General features: G+C 45.0%; 1 protein-coding gene across 1 annotated transcript in view; it reads right to left on the bottom strand.

Moving 5' to 3' along the window:
* Positions 1–18,571, bottom strand: part of LOC147110376 (myosin-16-like) — a 28,154-nt gene extending 9,583 nt beyond the window's left edge. Inside the window, exons 1-9 of the mRNA XM_086002225.1 lie at positions 18,395–18,571; positions 18,155–18,298; positions 16,294–16,437; positions 12,708–12,864; positions 10,620–10,647; positions 6,728–6,824; positions 5,198–5,290; positions 3,297–3,360; positions 3,057–3,155 (exon numbers count right to left, since the gene is read on the bottom strand). Of these exons, the coding sequence (XP_085858351.1) occupies positions 3,057–3,155; positions 3,297–3,360; positions 5,198–5,290; positions 6,728–6,824; positions 10,620–10,647; positions 12,708–12,864; positions 16,294–16,437; positions 18,155–18,298; positions 18,395–18,571 (1,003 nt within the window). The remainder of the gene's footprint in view (positions 1–3,056; positions 3,156–3,296; positions 3,361–5,197; positions 5,291–6,727; positions 6,825–10,619; positions 10,648–12,707; positions 12,865–16,293; positions 16,438–18,154; positions 18,299–18,394) is intronic.
* Positions 18,572–18,858: the final 287 nt, after the last annotated feature.

The raw sequence follows: 18,858 nt of genomic DNA, 5'->3' as shown, positions 1-18,858 counted from the left end.
CACACACACACACACCTTGTGACAAATATACAACAAAGTGCTTGAGGAAGCACATGGTGAACAGAAATGCGGGCAGGGTCAATGAGGTGTGAACAGATGTTGGACAAAGATCCAGCGTCCTGCCTGCCCCATCTAATTTGTGTCAGGATACAGACCTTAATGGCCCTCATTTCCAACACATGAGCCACATGGAACAGTCACTTTGTTTTGTCGACTCCACGCCCACAGCAGTCGCAGGTGGATTCAATATATTGAACCAGACCGTCATGGCCATGTTCAGTTAGCTTGGTGAACACTTCCTGACACCAAGAGGGAGGCATTCAGAAAGCTCCTGGCTGTACTTTGTGCTGGGGCAGACAGGTCACTGGAGATAGTGGCACGCGTGGAAAAACACAGAACAACCTCGTTGACGTTCACGTCAGACACATCAGGTAGCACTGAGCAAGTGACGGCAGGTTTGTCTCCCAAAGGAATAAACTAACAGCAATTCCAGTAAAGGTGATTCATTGAATTGACGTAGGTACATCAGAGGAAGTCAGGATATAAATAATGGGCCTTTGTCCTAACTCTGGCTCAGTGTCAATTTTTGCCTGATTACGCCCTTATGAAGTGCCTTGGTACAATTTACTACAGTAAAGGCATTTTATAAAGGCAATCTATTGCTGTTCTAGAACTCCTGCAGCTCACTAGTTAGTTGAACAGCCATGCAGCACTGATATTTCCTCAGATTGGGGAGTATTTCAGAATGGGATAAAAATAACAACAGAAAATGCTGGAAACGCTCAGCAGGTCAGGCAGCTTCTGTGGAGAGAGAATCAGAGTTAACGTTTCAGGTCGGTGACCTTTCATCACTACTGGAATAAGTTCGAGATGTAACCGGTTTTAAGCAAGTGTAGGGGGCAGGGAAAGGGCGCGCGGGGGGGGAGGAGGAAAGAACAAACGGTCTGTGATAGGGTGGAAGGCAGGAGAGATTAAATGACAGAAGGGATGATGGTGTAAGGCAAAAGGAGATGGGAATGGGACAAGTAAAGAGACAAAAGATGGGTCTAGAAGAGGTGTAAATGGGACTGGCAGAAACATCAACAGCTGCCTTCTGTAAAAACAGGGAGCAGAGGTTATGATCTGAAAATGTTGAACTCATGTTGAGTCCGGAAGGCTGTAAAGTGCCTAATGGAAAGATGAGGTGCTGTTCCTCGAGCTTACGTTGATAGTCTCCTTTACATCGGGGAAGACCAAACGCAGGTTGGGTGACCGCTTTGCGGAACACCTCCATTCAGTCCGCAAGCGTGACCGCGAGCTGCCAGCCGCCTGTCACTTTAATTCTCCGCTCCACTCCCACTCTGGCCTCTCCCTCCTCGGCCTCTTACACTGTTCCAACGAAGCTCAACATAAGCTCGAGGAACAGCGCCTCATCTTTCGATTAGGCACTTTTGTTTCTTTACTTGTCCCATTACCATCTCCTTTTGCTTTGTACTATCATCCCTTCTGTCATTTAATCTCTCCCTGCCTTCCGCCTTATCACAGACCGTCCCATTTGTTCTTTCCTCTCCCCCCCCCACCCACTTTCCCTGCCCCTGCACTTGCTTAAGATTTGGTCCATCTCGAACTTTTTCCATTTCTGACAAAAGGTCATCGACCGGAAACGTTAACTCTGTTTCTCTCTCTCCGCAGATGCTGCCTGACCTGCTGAGTATTTCCAGCATTTTCTGTTTATATTTCAGATTTCCAGCATCCGCAGTATTTTGCTTTTGATTCAGGAATAGGACACATACAAAAAGTTTACAGTTCAAATGCACCAACGAATCGCAATGAACAAGTACAATATATACCCAAGCATCAACTGCTTTCAAACATCAGAACATTATTGCAATACATATCTATTTATCTTGCGGTATGTCATTCTATTATTGTGCAGAGAAGAAAGCATCAGTTGTCTACATGGCTGTACACGCCTATATGTTTTTTACCTCACTATTGATTGTTTCATTTGTGCACAAAATATTGCACAAAAATGCTTATTTTAGCTGTCTCAGCAGTTTAAAAGCGAGAGCATTTGCTTCATAACCCAGAGATCACAGGTTTAAGTCTCATGAAAGCCTAAGACATAAATTTGGTTGAAAATTGGTTAACAGACAGGAAACAGAGAGTAGGAATAAACGGGTCTTTTTCGGGGTGGCAGGCGGTGACTAGTGGGGCACCGCAGGGATCAGTGCTTGGGCCCCAGCTATTCACAATATATATCAATGATTTGGATGAGGGAACCAAATGTAATATTTCCAAGTTTGCTGATGACTGAGAAGAGCAATTTCTTCACTCAGAGGTGAACCTGTGGAACTCTCTAGCACAGAAGGCTGTGGAGGCCAAGTCACTGAATATATTTAAGAAGGAGGTAGATAAATTTCTAGACACAAAAGGGAAGAGAGCAGGAATATGGCATTGAGATAGAGGATCAGCCATGATCATATTGAATGGCGGAGCAGGCTCGAAGGGCCGAATGGCCTACTTCAGCTCCTATTTTTCTTTGTTTCTATGTTTCTAAATCAAACAGCCACCAACGTGATGTGTTGTGTCAGGGAGTTAGATGGGATTCTGCTCTTTTGTGTAGGGAAAGTTGACACTACCTCTCTTGCTGGGCTCCAGTCGGTGGATCGTGCTACAATATCAATAGTGTGAACAGATTTACACAGGTCTGACTGCCAACTCAGTTGACGAGAAGAGACAAATAGAAGAGAGTGTCCGTATAATATAAGAGTTGGTAGCTCAACTGGATTTTTGCTCTAAAGCTCATGAAGTAGAAATCTTTTTCCAGACCATTTGGGGATTATTTGTGGGAGGAGCGGAGGGAAGAGTTTGGGGATAAATTGCCAATTGTGAACTGCTGCTGAACTTGGGAAGTAGATTACATGGCTAACGCTGGGCAGAAGGAGGTGTCCAATCACGATGATTCAGGCGTCACAACAGTGTGGGGCAGGCTTGATGGACCAGATGGGCTATCCCTACCCGTCATTTCTGTATGTTCGGAAGTAAACTATGCTTATTGACCATAATGTGCTTACCTAATATGGATGCGATCTTTCCTGACAGGAGCTGGTAGAAGATGTGGTAGCCTCTCTCAGCGGACTGTTGTGAGATCACACGAGACTTTTCCAGCAAATCTAAATGAACAGATATGTTGCGAATATTAAAGTTAAACGTTCAGTGTTCAAATTGGTGAACATAATCCTTATCTGACTGCAGTTCGAAGTAATTCTTTAAAAATCAACTGCAGCATCAAATTTAAAAAAAAATATGCTTACAGCTCTCAATATCAGCACCAGCCAGTTTGCCAGATGGACCAAAGTGAATTCGGATGAATTTACCCTTGAGAGAATTACAAAATTAAATTAGATTAAATTTAGTTACCTGTTAACATTAACATTGAACTTCAGTGCTAAATAGGTAATGAGGTACGATTTGATATTCGAGCTTTCGTTAAATGTTCCACCGCCATCCCATTAGTTAGGGATTCCACCAGCTGTAGAGGCTGTCAGTCTACGTATCTCTGAAGGACATTATCTTCTGGCATTGGCCCATGAGCTGGGAAAGGCTTCAGCAAGTTCCCGCCTACTTCCACTGACCATACAAGTACAAAGTAGAAGGGGCTGTCTCTGTGAAACACGCAGGAAAATTGGTGGCAACTCACTCCGACTAGAAGGTCACGGATTTCAGCCCCAGTGCTGCCTGTCATTGAAATCCACCCACCTCAGTTTCAATACTTCTTGGCAAGTTCACCAGAGACATGGAGGAACACCTTACCATGGGATGAATAACAAGAACTGCATTGTATTTGGCCATTTAATTCCAATTGGATGGATTTCAATCTGAAATCTGTGACCTTCTGATTGGATCATGTTCTTGGCTTTGATCAGCATTGAGATGATCATGTTCCAGATTTCACCCTTTCACCCCACAGTTGGTTGAGAACGTCGGGTGGCGAGGAATCTCGATGGAGGAATAGTCAGAATGTAAATTTAAAGGAAAATGCTAACACTGTGTGACCAAGTAGCATATCAGTTGTGTAACTCTGGTCTCATCATTTTATTTGCGGGGAGCAAAATGCAGCAGATGGTGAAAATTCGAAAAAGAAAAACGAACTAAAAAAGCTGGAAATACTCAGCCGGTCAGGCGGGAGAGAGAGAGAAGTCAGTCAGTCAAGGTTTCAGGGCCTGCTGAGTATTTCTGACTTGTTCTGCAGTGTTTCAGTTCTGACTGTAATATGTGTAAATGAAGGACAGAGACACCATGAATTGCTCGTCAAGGTGCTTGTTTACTAGGCCAGAGCGAACTGAGCATGCTCATACTAAACCATGTGACAAACCATGTGATAATACATTACACTGATTGACCCGTGAACCAGCCCGTCATTTTTTGATCAGGTAAAAAAGGTGGAATCGTAGAATCAGACAGCACAGAAGGAGGCCATTCGGCCCATTGTGCCTGTGCCAGTTCTTTGAATTAGTCCCACTCCCCGGCCCTTTCCCATAGCCCTTCATAGATTTCCTTTCAAGTATTCACCTGTTGAAAGTTATTATTGAATCATTTTTCACGATTAGATCATAACAACTCACTGCGTAAAAAAATCTCCATATCTCTCCTCTCGTTCTTTTTGCCTATGATCTTAAATCTGTGTCCTCGAGTTACTGACACTCTGGCCAGTGGAAACAGTTTCTCCTTATTTGCTCTATCAAAACTGCGCATTATTTTGAACACCTCTATTAAATCTATGGAATCAAGTTCCCAACCTGATTTATTTCTGATGTTGGGGATGGAAACGGTGCAGGGAGACCTTAGCAAAAGCTACTCGTAGGTTTGAGAGCAGCTCATAGTTAACTGGTCCCAAAATATGGGGCATGACATGAATCAGTCATTCATGAAAGAAAGACTTATGAAATAATACTGAGCGACCTGCGGGTGGCGCTGTCCAGGGAGAGTATAAATACTCGGGCACGGGCCCAGCTTGCGCAGGACATTCTTAACAGGAACTAGTGAAGGACACAACTAGACCTCCATGTTGTAAAACAGTTGATGAAAGCTTTGTTTAACGCTTAGACCAAGTGCCTAGTAGTTTTCTTACGTCAGGGCAACCAGTTTAATTATTTAAGAGCATGGTCCCCTTATTTAGTACAACATGCACAAAGGGAGGGAAAGAAAGACTCACAAAGCGCGAGGAGTTGTTGTTCCTGGTGGTTTTGGCGTTACCAAAAGCTTCCAGCACAGGGTTAGCCTGGATGATTTGATCCTCCAGGGAGCCCTTTAGAAAGAAAAAGAGAAAGAGAAACTGAAACATAAGACATCGGTTCAACGCCTTCTGCTGCATGAAGATTTTATTTTAAATTTCCTGAAAAGTGTATTACACTGAACTCATTCCAGGAGTAAAATTGTAAAGATATAACATTAAAACCCAACCCAGCCCCGATAGGTGAATAATTCTTGGTGAATAATGACCAATAGTTCCAAATTTAATTTGCAATTTTCAGATCTAAGTGCCTGTAAATAGTAACTGTTATATTAATGTAACTGTTATATAATGTTACAATTTGGCATGGTCGGCATTTATTGTCCATCCTAGTTGCCCTGAAACGGTGATAGTAAACCTGTGTTTTATAATGGTTTAGCAAAACCTCCTTGCTTTTGTACTCTATGGGCTCGATTTTGTCAATGGGGAGCTTTTGGAGGCGGGACTCCCACTTTTTGGGTTGTAGTCCCGCCTCCATCGACTTGTGGCCAACCCATGGTATTTTCCCTTGATTGACCTTGTTAAGCCTGCCCAGCGGGCTCAGCAGGCCAATTAAGGGACACCTGGTTACTGGTGACGTCAGTGATTGACATTTCATCTGTCAAGAGCTTTTGACAGATGAAGAATCAGCGTTTGACAGCTCTGTGAAGCTGCCAAACACTGACAATCTGTCTTCTAACTTGAGTCCTTCTACTCAGACTCAGTTAGAGATCTCTCCAGACCAGAAAGCCGAGGCTGCAGCTTTTGACAGTTCAGCAGCCATTCTGCTTTCTGTGCCGGTGAGCTGAGGGACTCCTGAGAACTGAAGGAAGGAAGCCTGCAGGAGAAAGTAAAGGTAAGTAAAACTTATTAAAACACTTTACACTTACCTCACACACTTACCTCTGCACACATGCACCCATCACTCACCTGCACAACGGACATCTCGACCCCTCCAACCCCTGCAGACCGACGGTCCACCTCGCTAACTTGGCGTGGTTCGGAGCCGTCGGACAGCCCACACTTCAGGGCTAAAAATAGGGATCAGGCAAAAAACTGCCTGTTAACTACCTGTTAATTGGCATTAATCCCCTTCCCGCCTCGGGGAGGTGGCTCCCAGCTCAGGTCGGGTACCCACCTCCTGTGAAACGGGCATGGAGGCGGGTTGGGGGCGGGATGGATTCGTGCCCCCCGATTCTGCAATTTTCCCACCATTCCCACCTCCAAACCCGCCTCAACGGGGCTTGGAAAATCGAGCCCTACGCCTCTATCTATAAAGCCAAGGATCCCGTATGCTTTTCAACAGCCTTCTCAACTTGTCCTGCCACCTTCAAAGATTTGTGTACTTACATTCCCAGGCCTCTCTGTTCCTTCACCCACTTTAAAATTGTACCATTTAGTTTATATTAACTCTCCTCGTTCTTCCTAACAAAATGTATCACTTCACACTTCTCTGCCAAATTTCAACCTTACCTTTGCTTCACCACCAATGGGCTTTCCACCAGCCATATTGGCAAAATATTGAATAACCTTTTTGGTGTTTTCAGTCTTCCCAGCACCAGATTCTCCGCTGTGTGTGGAAAAGTCATATGGCTTAGATTGTTACTGATATCTTCAAACTGAGCTGAAACTGTTTCACTTTCACTGATGAACTTTTGTGATCAGTTTGATGCTAGACAGGCTGAAACTCAATAATGCAACACAAAGAATTTCCTCTATTAAGCACTTTTTGGCTGGAATTTTGCCTATCGCGGCGGGTCAGGTGGGGCTGGTGTCCGTGGCGGGTCGCAACCCCGCTGCTGGCTCCATCCTGCTGTTGAAAATCAACTTACCTTAATGGGGCCTATTAAGCCCGCCCAGCGTATTACCCGGCCCATTGAGAGGGTGTGGGTCTGGTGACGTCATTCAAGACGCGTTTTCAGCCGGGATATTTAAAGGGACCATGGCCACATTACATTTGAAGTTTCATAGTGCTGTCAGTGTTCTACAGCATTGGAGTGCTGCAAACACTGACAATGGCTGCGCAGAGGCAGAGGGCTGCACCCAGGTTCTCCCATGACTCCCTCCATATGCTTATGGAGCGAGTTACAGCATGCAGGGAGGTTCTCTTCCCTTCCTATGGGCGAAAGAGACCTCCCAGGAGAACAAGACAGCCTGGTTGCAGGTTGCAGAGGAGGGCACAAGCAGAGGAAACAAGGAGGACCTGGGTGCAGTGCCACAAATGTTTCAATGATCTCATTAGATCAGGAAACGTTAGTACAAAGCCACTCAACCTCATCCTGCTGTGCCTCTCATCACATCCCCATCACTCTGCCTTCCCTACCCTATTCCTGCACATCCTTACTCATGCCTTACCTTGCACCTCCACCCACCCCTCTATCTCTATCTACATTATCACATCCCCATCTCACTAGCCACCCCTCACACTCACCCTCATCCTAGTGCAATCATATCAACTAAACACTCAAGGGTAGGCACTTGGGTGTTTCATTCAATGTTTATGTAAAGTTTCTGTTAATGTGGTGTCATTATCAAGTGTACAGATCAGATACATGGGCCAGCATAAAAATCTTTATTTTCAACACTTTGCGTTCTTGGACAGATTTGTGTGCACCTTTGGAAGTGGCTTAGTGAGTTGCAGTGAATGGTGAGACATAATGGTACCCCCTGCAATGGTGATGAGTGTGAAAGGAATGGCTTGGGCATTGTAGAGATGCTTTATGGTGTTGGTATGGGATGGTGCCAACCTGGCGCATCATGTGGCAGCCAGGGTGTACAGCATCAAGTGAAATAAATCAGGCCATGGTGAAGCCATCCCTGGCCTCCTGGGCAGCAGTGTGGTCGGGTGCTGATGCCCTCTGTCCTGTGCAGCATCAGGTGATTGCGGAGAAGATTGGTGTTGTTGTTGGTGCTGCTGGTGTGCCCGGTGCTGCTGGTGTTGGGGCTGATCGTGGTGGGATTCTGAGGACCAAGGTGAGAGAGTATAAAGGGCACCCATGTTGATGGAATAGATGGCAGGTGAAGTAGAGATGACAGAAGCATTTTGTCAGTGGTGAGAGAGGTTGTTCCAATGAGGTGACACTGGATGGAGACTTTGCTGGAAACACTTGCAGCCTGCAGAATCTGTGCTGGAAATGGACTGAGCAACAGCTTGTGGCTGAGGAAAGTGATCATCTGTCAGGTGGGAGCTTTTGCTGTACATTTCATGCTGTCAGGTAATCAGCTGGAGCAATGGCCACTGAACTTCCGCCTCAGGTAGACAGATGTGGTTCCTGAGCTGCGTGAATCTCGTGGCCACGCAGGGAAATTCAAAAAGTAAGGGAAAAAAGGTACTTAAGTGCCTGTAAACTACCGGATAATCATCTCAATTGGGTCCCCCGCAGCTGTCGGTCGGGTCGGCTCCATGATGACAGACGGGCCGGGGGGAAAGGCGCGTGGGAGCGAGATGACAGCGGGTTCCCAACCCGCAGTCAAAAATAACAACTTTCCCAACCGACCAGCCACCGATCTCACCACTCCGGAAAATGTTGGCCCATGTATCTGATCTGTACACTTGATAATGACAATAGTCAATTTGTGTGGCTAAATCTTCAGTGATTTTGGTACACTCCTGCCCCATCTTTGGTGGAGGGTCTGGATGATATCAAGGACCCTGATGGATCAGGTCCCAGCCTGATGTCGGGCATTCTAAGGAGCCTGTGCCCACCCCTTACAAGGGCGTGACATCTGGGGGAATAAACCTGGGGATGAATCTTGTACCTTCCCCCTGATCCCACAAACTCCAGCGGGATCAGCCGCAGCCCCATTCAGGCACTATGCCACGATGGATGACACATGGACATTTGTACCCACAATCTCTAATATATTAATATAGTAAGCTTCTTCAGAGATATGTTTGTCATCCTCCATTATCTGTTGTCATATTTAGTAAGATTTTGTGACATTTGATAATGCCTAGAGGTAATACTAAAGTGTAGCAGCATAGTATAACAATACCACCTGCTTCTACCACTTTTAATAGGTAGCCCTGTAATACCTGTTATTCAGTCCTCCCACCACTGGTGGCATTGTGGCTCTAGTTTCCCAGGCCTGCCTGCCATTTTAGTCTGTTAAAAACAAATACGGCTGCATAGAGTGACACCACCATTCCCGGCCAGAATGGTGATGATTGGTTAATTCTCCCGGCAATTGCGCCTGGCAACCACACTGCTGGGAGTGACTGGGATTGATTTTACTCACATAATTTGGATGTAACTATCCTCCACTCACTGTAATTTGCTGGAGAAATCGCCCTGCTTTTATCGGGAGACGTTACTGTAGTTCCGGTCATGAGTTCTGTTTCCTCTAGTTCATAGAGGCACTTTTTAAATAGACTCTGCAGACTGTTTGCTGTAATGCGCTGTTTAAGTAGACTCTGTTTGCTGAGTAAATAGACTTTGCTTGTTATAAAATAGACTGTTTGCTGTGAGTCCTGCTGTTAGTGCCATTGGTGACACAATGCAACCTATTGGCTGGCACCGTGGTGTCACTAGACAAACTGAACCAATATAGCCAAAGGGCATAGAAACTGAAATTCCAATCAGCCCGCTAGTAGAAGCGTGGTGGAGCATACTTTAAGTGCGTGCGTACACACCAATGCAGAATACGTCAACATTTCCAGGGGGGTAGGGTCATCTGCACCCACAGGGTGGTGGCCTACATAGAGAGGCCCTTATCGTAGGAAGCAGGTAAGTGAGAATTATTTCCTCTTTGCCCAAAGGGACACCAGAATAGACTTCCCCTGTGATCCATTGCCTTTTCCCTGAAGAATTTTGAGGCCATTACGAGGTCCATTACAGAATTTATGGCTGCTCTCAGCAAGCATGGGTGCCGCTGGGCCTACCAGGTGCTACACTGAGTACAATTTTCCAGGAGAGCCTGGAAAATTCATCAGACATGTCCTTCTGAATAGAGGTGGGGTAGGCCAAAGATCCACGTGATTCTTCCCACCAGAGTTTCCCAGCCTCCTCCCCACAGGGAGGAATCCCAATGGAACAAGTTCCACCTCATTTTCCACTCTGTTTCTGGCAGTTACATGTGTCCAGGCCCTGGATGGAATTTAAGGCCCATTTTACCACAAGGACTGCAGTGGTTCAAGAGGTACACCAACATATGTGGCCTTGTCAGTGACTCCCACTTACCATAAGCAAATGATAAAAAACATGTCCTCCGATTTACCCTGATAAAGCCCGTGGAGATTCACTAGTATTTTGATACATCTATAATCATCCATACCATTTCAAGGGCTGTTTATTGGCTTTAGTTTATTCTCAACAGCTTATATTGTGAAAAAAAATGCAACAGTTTCATATAAATAGTTACTTACGTGATGAGCATGGACTGGTTTTCACGCTCTGCCAAGATATTAGGTAAAAAAAAACATTGATTAGTGGAAGGCACCACATCAATCTCGGTGCATTATAAGAGTTAAGGTGAAAAATTACAGCACTAAATCAATAATGGTGTGCTGGCCTGCTCATAATATAGGCATCTTTTGGGCACCATTCTCAAACATCTCACAAAGTGCAGGCCGTGAAATGATAGCAAGTTCCTATGCAGGGGAAACGTTGTTGACGGGGGCGGCAGGGCGGGGGGGTGGAATCTCTATTTGATATTTCTTTTCTATACTGCAGTGTTCATACTTTAGTTTGCTCCAGCTACTTAAATAACTGTCCTAAATCATCCGAAGAGACCAGCAAGTATTGAATCAGTTCCCATTGAGTGGATAACTGTGCAAGGTGCTTCACTTGGCCGACACCAGTCTAGCATCATCTCCACTCACCACTTAGCTGTGTTTTTTAATACATTCATGGGATCTGAGCATCATTGGCAAGGCCAGCATTTATTGCCCATGTCTAATTGTCCTTGAGAAGGTGGTGGTGAGTCCCCTTCTTGAATACAACTGAGTGGCTTGCTGGGCCATTTCAGAGGGCAGTTAAGAGTCAACCGCATTGCTGTGGGTCTGGAGTCACATTTAGGTAAGGACAGCAGATGTCCTTCTGAACCATGATGGGTTTTTAACGACAATCCAGTAATTTAACCATGACCAAAACTAGTTTTTTTGTATTTCAGATTTATTTAAATGAATTTAAATTCCCGAGTTGCCAGTGGTGGGATTCGAACTCATGTCTCCAGATTAATAGTCCAGACCCTCTGGATTACTTGTCTAGTAACTATGCCACTGTGCTATGGTACTGTATGGAGCTCCATAGCGTAACTTATAAACTGAGATGCTTAAAGAATTTAAATTTTAAAACCTACAGTAGATCCAGCAAAGTTCTCTGTGGTAAGTACTTAACAGTGATAAATATGTGCTTGTAGAGTTTTCTTTCCCTTTAAATGAAATTGCATTTTAAATTTGTTTGTCTAACTAAATGTATGAGGTAAATGTTTGCTGCGATGTCTGTAGCACTCTTAAGTGCCTTAATTCACTAAATCTGTACTATCTTAAGTCAACACACTGCACTACTCAGAATGCTCAGCTTCTGTTTTAAACAAAACCTATTTTTAAGAGGTCCTACCATGCAAGGAGAGTAAAAAGCTGGCTGCATATAGTGACACCACTATTCCCGGCCAGAAGAGAGAAGATTGGGTAATTCCCCCCATCAATCTGGATGACTGGAGACTGCACTTCTGTCAGTGACTGGGATTGATTTTACTCACATAATTTGTATGTAACTGTCCTCTATTCACTGCATTTTTCTGAAGAAATCACCCTGCTTTTATTGAGGCTATACAGGAAACTCTTTTTTATCCGGCACCGACGGGACCGGCGTGGTGCTGGTTTATCAAAAAGTCCGGATTACAGAGAGACATAGTAAAAGGTATGAGAGCTCCGTACACAGCAACAAATCCAGGCTTCCCTGTTGCTTAGCAACAGGTGCAGGAACCCGGCCACAAGATCCAAGCATCCCTGTTGCTTAGCAACAAGTGCAGGAACCTCCGATTACACAGCCACAGATCCAGGAACGGCCACTAATATGAAGTAAAACTTACCTGAACCTACTCCTGAATTTTGCTGGTTAACTGAGATTTCCGGTTATTTAGGTGCCGGTAAATCAAGAGTTTCCTGTAGTTTCAGTCTTGAGTTCTGTTTCCTCCAGTTCATAGAGATTCTTTAAAAATAGACTCTGTAGACTGTTTGCTGTAGTACGCTGTTTAAATAGACTCTGTTTGCTGACTAAGTAGACTTTGTTTGCTGTAAGCCCTGCCATAGAATCTGCCCTGTCGCCAACTCATTGGCTGAAACAGTGGTGTAAATAGACGTTCTGTCAAAAGCCTCCCCGCCCTTTCAATGTAAGTGTGAAACTTTACTTAATCTTAAAATGAATATGCGAAAATCTGGATATTCATTGATTCAGCAAAGGGCATGAATACTCAACATGGAACCTTGTCTTGTCTACCAGTCTCTTACCTACAAGCATGTCATGGTATGCGTTGTCTGAGATCGAGAAAAGATGAGGGGGCATCTCATTACGTTTCCTGCCCTTGTACATATTAGCCACTTTGGTACCATAGATGGGAAGCCACTTGTATGGGTTCACAGTTACACAGAACAAACCAGAATAGGTCTACAAAGAATGAAACATAAGCAGAATGGCATGAGAGTATTTACAATTTTGATAAAATAATTGTGTTATTAATTTCACGAGTGACTTAACAACATGTCTGGTAAAGATCCACCACTGAACTAAAGTTACTTGCCTACTACAGTGCAAGAAAGAAAGATCTGCATTTATATAGTTCCTTTTATGACCTCAAGACATCCCAAAGCGCTTTACAGCCAATTAAATGCCTTTGAAGTATAGTCACTGTTGTAATGCAGCCAATTCGCGCACAGCCAGGTCCCTCAAACAGCACTGAAATAATGACCAGATAATCTGGGTTTTTTTTAAGTGATGTTGGTTGAGGGATAAATATTGGCCAGGACACCAGGGATAACTCTCCTGCTGTTCATCGAAATAGTGCCATGAGATCTTTTACGTCCACCTGAGAAAGCAGACGGGGCCTCGGTTTAATGTTTTAACCAAAAAACAGCACCTCCGACAGTGCAGCGGAGCACTGCACTGGAGTGTCCAGCCTAGATTTTGTGTTCAAGTTTCTGGAGTGGGATGTGAACCACACAACCTTCTGCCTCACAGACAAGAGTGCTACCCACTGAGCCATGGCTGACACCTGGTTTGTGCTTTCTTCTGCTCCTTTCACTCCCACACTGCCCTCTGTGGCTGTACACTTACACTTAACCTGTTCTGTGGATCTGGGGCATCTGCTCTGGAAAATGTCCGGCGGAGAGTGCGAATACCCCTGCTTCCAGCTCTGATATAGGCTTGGTATTGCGGGCAGTAACCTTGCACGTTTCAATTCTTCAAAGGTACGATTTCTGCATGTTTCTTAAAACCTAACCAACAGCCACCACTTCTCATAATGATAATAGCCCTTCACGTAGCAACATTCCTCGCTTTAGTATCTCCTCCAACCGCAAATGAACTTTCACAGCTCCTCCATCGTTCCAAGAAGCTTTGGGGGAGGAATTCGGTATCGCCCCGTTTGGGGCACTAAAACTTTCAAAGTTGAAAAATTAGAGCCAGGCGCTAATCATTCTTGACTCCCGCAAAATTCAGTTTTAGCGCTCCAGGAGGGAAGTGGAGCGCTAAATCAAGCGCTAACCACTTCTCTTAGGGCACTAAGGTCCAGAGAAACATAGAAGATAGGAGCAGGAGTAGGCCATTCGGCCCCTCGAGCCTGCTCCGCCATTCAATGAGATCATGGCTGATCATCCAAATTCAGTACCCTGTCCCTGCTTTCTCCCCGTATCCCTTGATCCCTTTAGCCTCAAGAAATATATCTAACTCCTTCTTGAATATATTTAATGAATTGGCCTCCACTGCCCTGTGTGGTAGAGAATTCCACAGGTTCACCACTCTCTGGGTGAAGAAATTCCTCCTCACCTCAGTCCTAAATGGCTTACCCCTTATCCTTAGACTGTGACCCCTGGTTCTGGACTCCCCGCCATTGGGAACATCCTTCCTGCATCTAGTCTGTCTAGTCCTGTTAGAATATTATAAGTTTCAATGGCTGTAATGGCAGTCGCCCAGGTCGCTTTGCAAAAGAGAACTGACAACAACTTGCTTGTCCGAGAGCGGGACGGTAGTGGCAGAGCGCTAAACAACTTTGCACACATTGTAAACGGCACTCTTTCATCACAGAGGCTGCTTCCCTCGCTTAAAGGGGAGGGCCGGTGATGCTGCACAAGCCAGTTGTCATCAGTTCTGTTTTGCAAGGCGACCTGGGCGACTGCCATTACAGCCCCAAACACTCTCACAAAGTTGGGGGGCTTGGACATCTCGCACCAATGAAACATTAGAAACTTTGCGCAGGCACCAGACTGGTCCAAATAATAAAGATTGCGCGAGCTGAAAAGCATTCCCTTTAATTACCGCTCCCAAAGTGGCCAGCCGAGTTCACAACGCTGGCGTTGTCGGCGCGAGGCGATGAAGCGGCGGGGGGGGGGGGGGCGAGAGTCCATTTTCTATCCGGGCCGATAATGGGGCGCTGTGCCCTTTATGATGTCACGATCCGCGAGGCGCTAGAGGACCACTCGCTAAGAGTTAGCGCCAACACTAAACCGGCACTGAAGTTCGTGGGTGTTGCTGCATTCGCCGCGCCCGGGCGCTAACAGGAGGCGCTAACATACCAAATTTTGCAGCCTGTGTTTCCCTTTACATCCGAACACTCTTACTCCCCTCTAAAACTCTTAAATCTCAATGAAGTTCAAGTTATTCCAAGGCTAGAATACTGCTGCTATATCTGACGAGGTTCTTTTAGCTCTTCTCTTACACCTTTGAATAGGACATAAGTAAACCTCTCACCTCTCTCCCTCCATTGCAACCTTTCTCGATGCTATTATGGTTAGTGCCCCCCCCCAGGATTTCCCTTGTTCCTTCTAAGCTCTAAATATGCCTTCTGACATATTATCCCTCCGCTCTACTACTCTATTGGAATCAAGACTCTACACAGTCTTCGACTTCAACTCATCCTTTCCCAGTCCTTGAAAATTGTGAAACTCCTTACCTAACTTAGTCTCTCTTTTTTTCAGCTACAGTACTCAGGATTTTAAAATATTAGCTCAGTTTCACCTGATCACTGTTCCCTGCACTGAAGTGTCAGCCTGGGCTCAGTGGTAGCACTCTTGCCTTTGAGTCAATAGGTCATGGGATAAGTCCAGGACATGAGAACACAATCTAGACCGACACTTCAGTGTACTACCGAGGGATTGCTGCTTTGCCAGAGGTGCCATCTTTCATATAAAATTTACAAATAGCACAGGGAGCAGGGAGTTTTTCTAGTGTTCTGGACAACATTCATCCCTCAATTAAGACCACCAAAACAGACTAACTGGGCATTTATCTCACTTGATGTTTGTGGGACCTTGCTGCCCGCAGATTGACAGGAGTTGGCTGTAAACATAAGAGCACAAGGACATAAGAAATCGGAGCAGGAGCTGGCCATTTGGCCCCTCGAGCCTGCTCCACCATTCAATGAGATCATGGCTGATCTTTTACCTCATCTCCACTTTCCTGCACTATCCCCATATCCCTTTATTCCCTTAATATCCAAAAATCTATCGATCTCTGTTTTGAATACACTCAATGACTGAGCCTCCACAGCCCTCTGGGGTAGAGAATTCCAAAGATTCACCACCCTCTGGGTGAAGAAATTTCTCCTCATCTCAGTCCTAAATGGCCGACCCCTTATTCTGAGACTGTGACCCCTGGTTCTAGACTCCCCAGCCAGGGGAAACATCCTCCCTGCATCCAGTCTGTCTAACCCTGTCAGAATTTTATACGTTTCAATGAGATATAAATGGAAGTGTTTTCTTTCTTGACTCCCTGCTTCTTTTTTCTAACTGTTGTGCTGAGCACCTTGTCCCTTCACACTGGTTTCTTACAATTTTAATTAAAAAATAGAAAGGTATAGATTAATACGTCTGTGAGACATACATAGATCCGCATGTTGACGTAGCGATCACGCAGATTCGCGAGGACGCTGGCCTCATTTAAAAAGGTCAGGTTGGCCATGTCCGTAGCTTGGTGAAACTTCGGCGGGTTCATTGGCTGAAGGTCGTCCTTCTTCATCGTCACAGTCTGAAAAACACATCATAGATTGTACAGAATTTAAATATAATGTGTCATTTATATTATTTTACAACAGAATAACACATGGCCATCAATTAAATGATGGGGATTTCACAACCATTGAGGCTTACTAAGTGAAAATGACACAACAACTGTAAATTGCATAATGTGTCATGGTCACCAGGAGATTTATTTTAAACTAGCTGAAGTGCCCGGCGGTGCCGAGGCTTCTTCGAGGGCATGTTGTTGTTGGAAGAGAGAGAGAGAGCGAGTGGGGGGCGGGGGGAAAGAGAAAGAGCGAGTGGGGGGGGGGAAAGAGAGAGAGAGAGCGGGGGGGGGAAGAGAGAGAGCGGGGGGGGAAGAGAGAGAGCGGGGGGGGGAAGACTCCCTCACACTCCCCCCCCCTCTCCCACACTCCCCCCCTCTCCCTCACACTCCCCCCCTCTCCCTCACACTCCCCCCCCTCTCCCTCTCACTCCCCCCCCCTCTCCCTCTCCCTCACACTCCCCCCGCCTCCCTCAAATGTATAACACCATGTAACAGTGGAACAACCACAATTCAAAATTGCAATAATCAGCTCGAAGCTCTGTCTTTCATTATTTGGCTTCCAGCGAAGTCAGTGTATGTTCCCTACTTTTTTGAAATGTTCAATGTTTAACTCATCTTGCTTTTTTTTGGCCTCCTTCTCTCCATCCATTAAAAAAAAACCATTTCCATTGGCTGAAACCAACTTTGAAGATTGGTCTTCCAGCCAATGATAACGTTGAAATTAGAAAGGTATCTTAATCTTATTCGGACAACAGAGATGTGACAAAGTTAACCATTTTCACAAAAATAACATCCAAACATGGAAAGTCTACCACCACTGAATATGTTCTTGCACTTTTTTGTTTAGATTATTATAAAGCACAACACCATTCATAAATTATTGGGACCAATTGAGATGTATGATGTAGTTTATGGCATTTAATAAGCTGTATATTACCATTTCAGAGTGTAATGTTTAAAAATTTAGAAATTTGAGTATTTTGACTAATGCTTCCCCAAATTATTCCTGCATGTTGCTTATACTGAGTCCCACTACATTAATCTGAGCTCAGATGTGGAATCTGTGGTGTGGATTGAGTGAAGCTGGTTCCATTAATACTGATGTCTGTCAGCAGGCCTGTCCATGGCTGTACCTCACTTTGTGAAATGAGCACATTGCCGTGGTGTATGTGGGTGCGCACATCACCTGATATTCATCATAAAGATGACATGGATAAGAACAGATGGGTGAGGTCATTTGGCCCACGTAACTCCACGTAGGCCCACTCCCATAGGAACCTATGGTTCTCTCACCCCCCCAACATAGCATCGAACTATCTCCTGGATGATTCCAGAGTTTTTGCCTCCATTACACTACCCACAAGGCCGTTCCTGGCATTGCCCACTCTGTATGAAGAAGTGACTCCTGAGATCTGTCCTGAATGTCCCCTTTACTAGTTTGTGCCTATGTCCCCCTTGTCTTACAGTTAAAACCTAACTTAAAACAGTGCTCCAGATTAACCTTTACTATTCCGATTAGTGCTTAATGTACCTCTAGACGGTCCCCTCTCATTCACCTCCTTTCAAGGCTGATGAGTCCACTTTTTCCTTGCATAACTTATTTATATGGCTGGTTGAATGAAGGTCACATAACATGTGGAGCAGAGATGATGTGATGGAAATTCTGCTAAACATTTACCCTGACTCCTACACTGATCCTGACAAGTTGAAGCTGGTTCCAAGCATAGAATTCATGGTGTTGACACTGGCTGCTGAAAGTCATATTCAGGTGGATGTTATGACTATTCCAACCTTCAGTTACCAAAGTAAGTGAAGTGAGCACCTTTTAGCAAAATATGCATTAATGTAGTAAAAACATTACAAATAGGTGCTGTTCTTTGTTTCCCTAACTGCAACTTGTAAGATAAGTTTTACTTACTACATTCTTCATAGTCTTCAAGGTGACTACACCATCTTTCTCAGACTGGATTTCTGCTTCAACAAAACCATGTTTCTCATCCGTGACCCAGCAGGACTTCTTAATGTCGTAGGGCCTCTTCATGAATTCCAGTTTCTCCTTTTCCAGTAGGAGCCAGAAAGGGCATGGGATCGACATCATCTCCACACTCTCCTTTTCTTGCCATTTTGAATTCGAATTGATTGCAGAGAACTAACTCGAGGAGAACAGAGAACTCCCACTGATGCAAAACAAGAGAAAAAGTAATCTAGAAATGGAAAACTAGGTGATTTTCAGTTCAGCAAGCCTACTTAAAGGGTGCTAAAACTCACCAGCCTGACACCCTGCTGTTGTTGCTGGGATACATCCACCCATGACCTCTGTTGCTGGCCCTACCAAATTCAGAGGGCTTGGGGGAGATCACTCAGTTTCAATAACCCAGGCAG

Source organism: Somniosus microcephalus, chromosome 11, assembly GCF_052327205.1.
Source record: "Somniosus microcephalus isolate GS21.2 chromosome 11, FLI_Smic_1.0, whole genome shotgun sequence".
In the NCBI taxonomy this organism is placed as follows: domain Eukaryota; kingdom Metazoa; phylum Chordata; class Chondrichthyes; order Squaliformes; family Somniosidae; genus Somniosus; species Somniosus microcephalus.
Note: the sequence above shows the minus strand (reverse complement) of the source record. Positions and strands in the feature narration are given on the sequence as shown.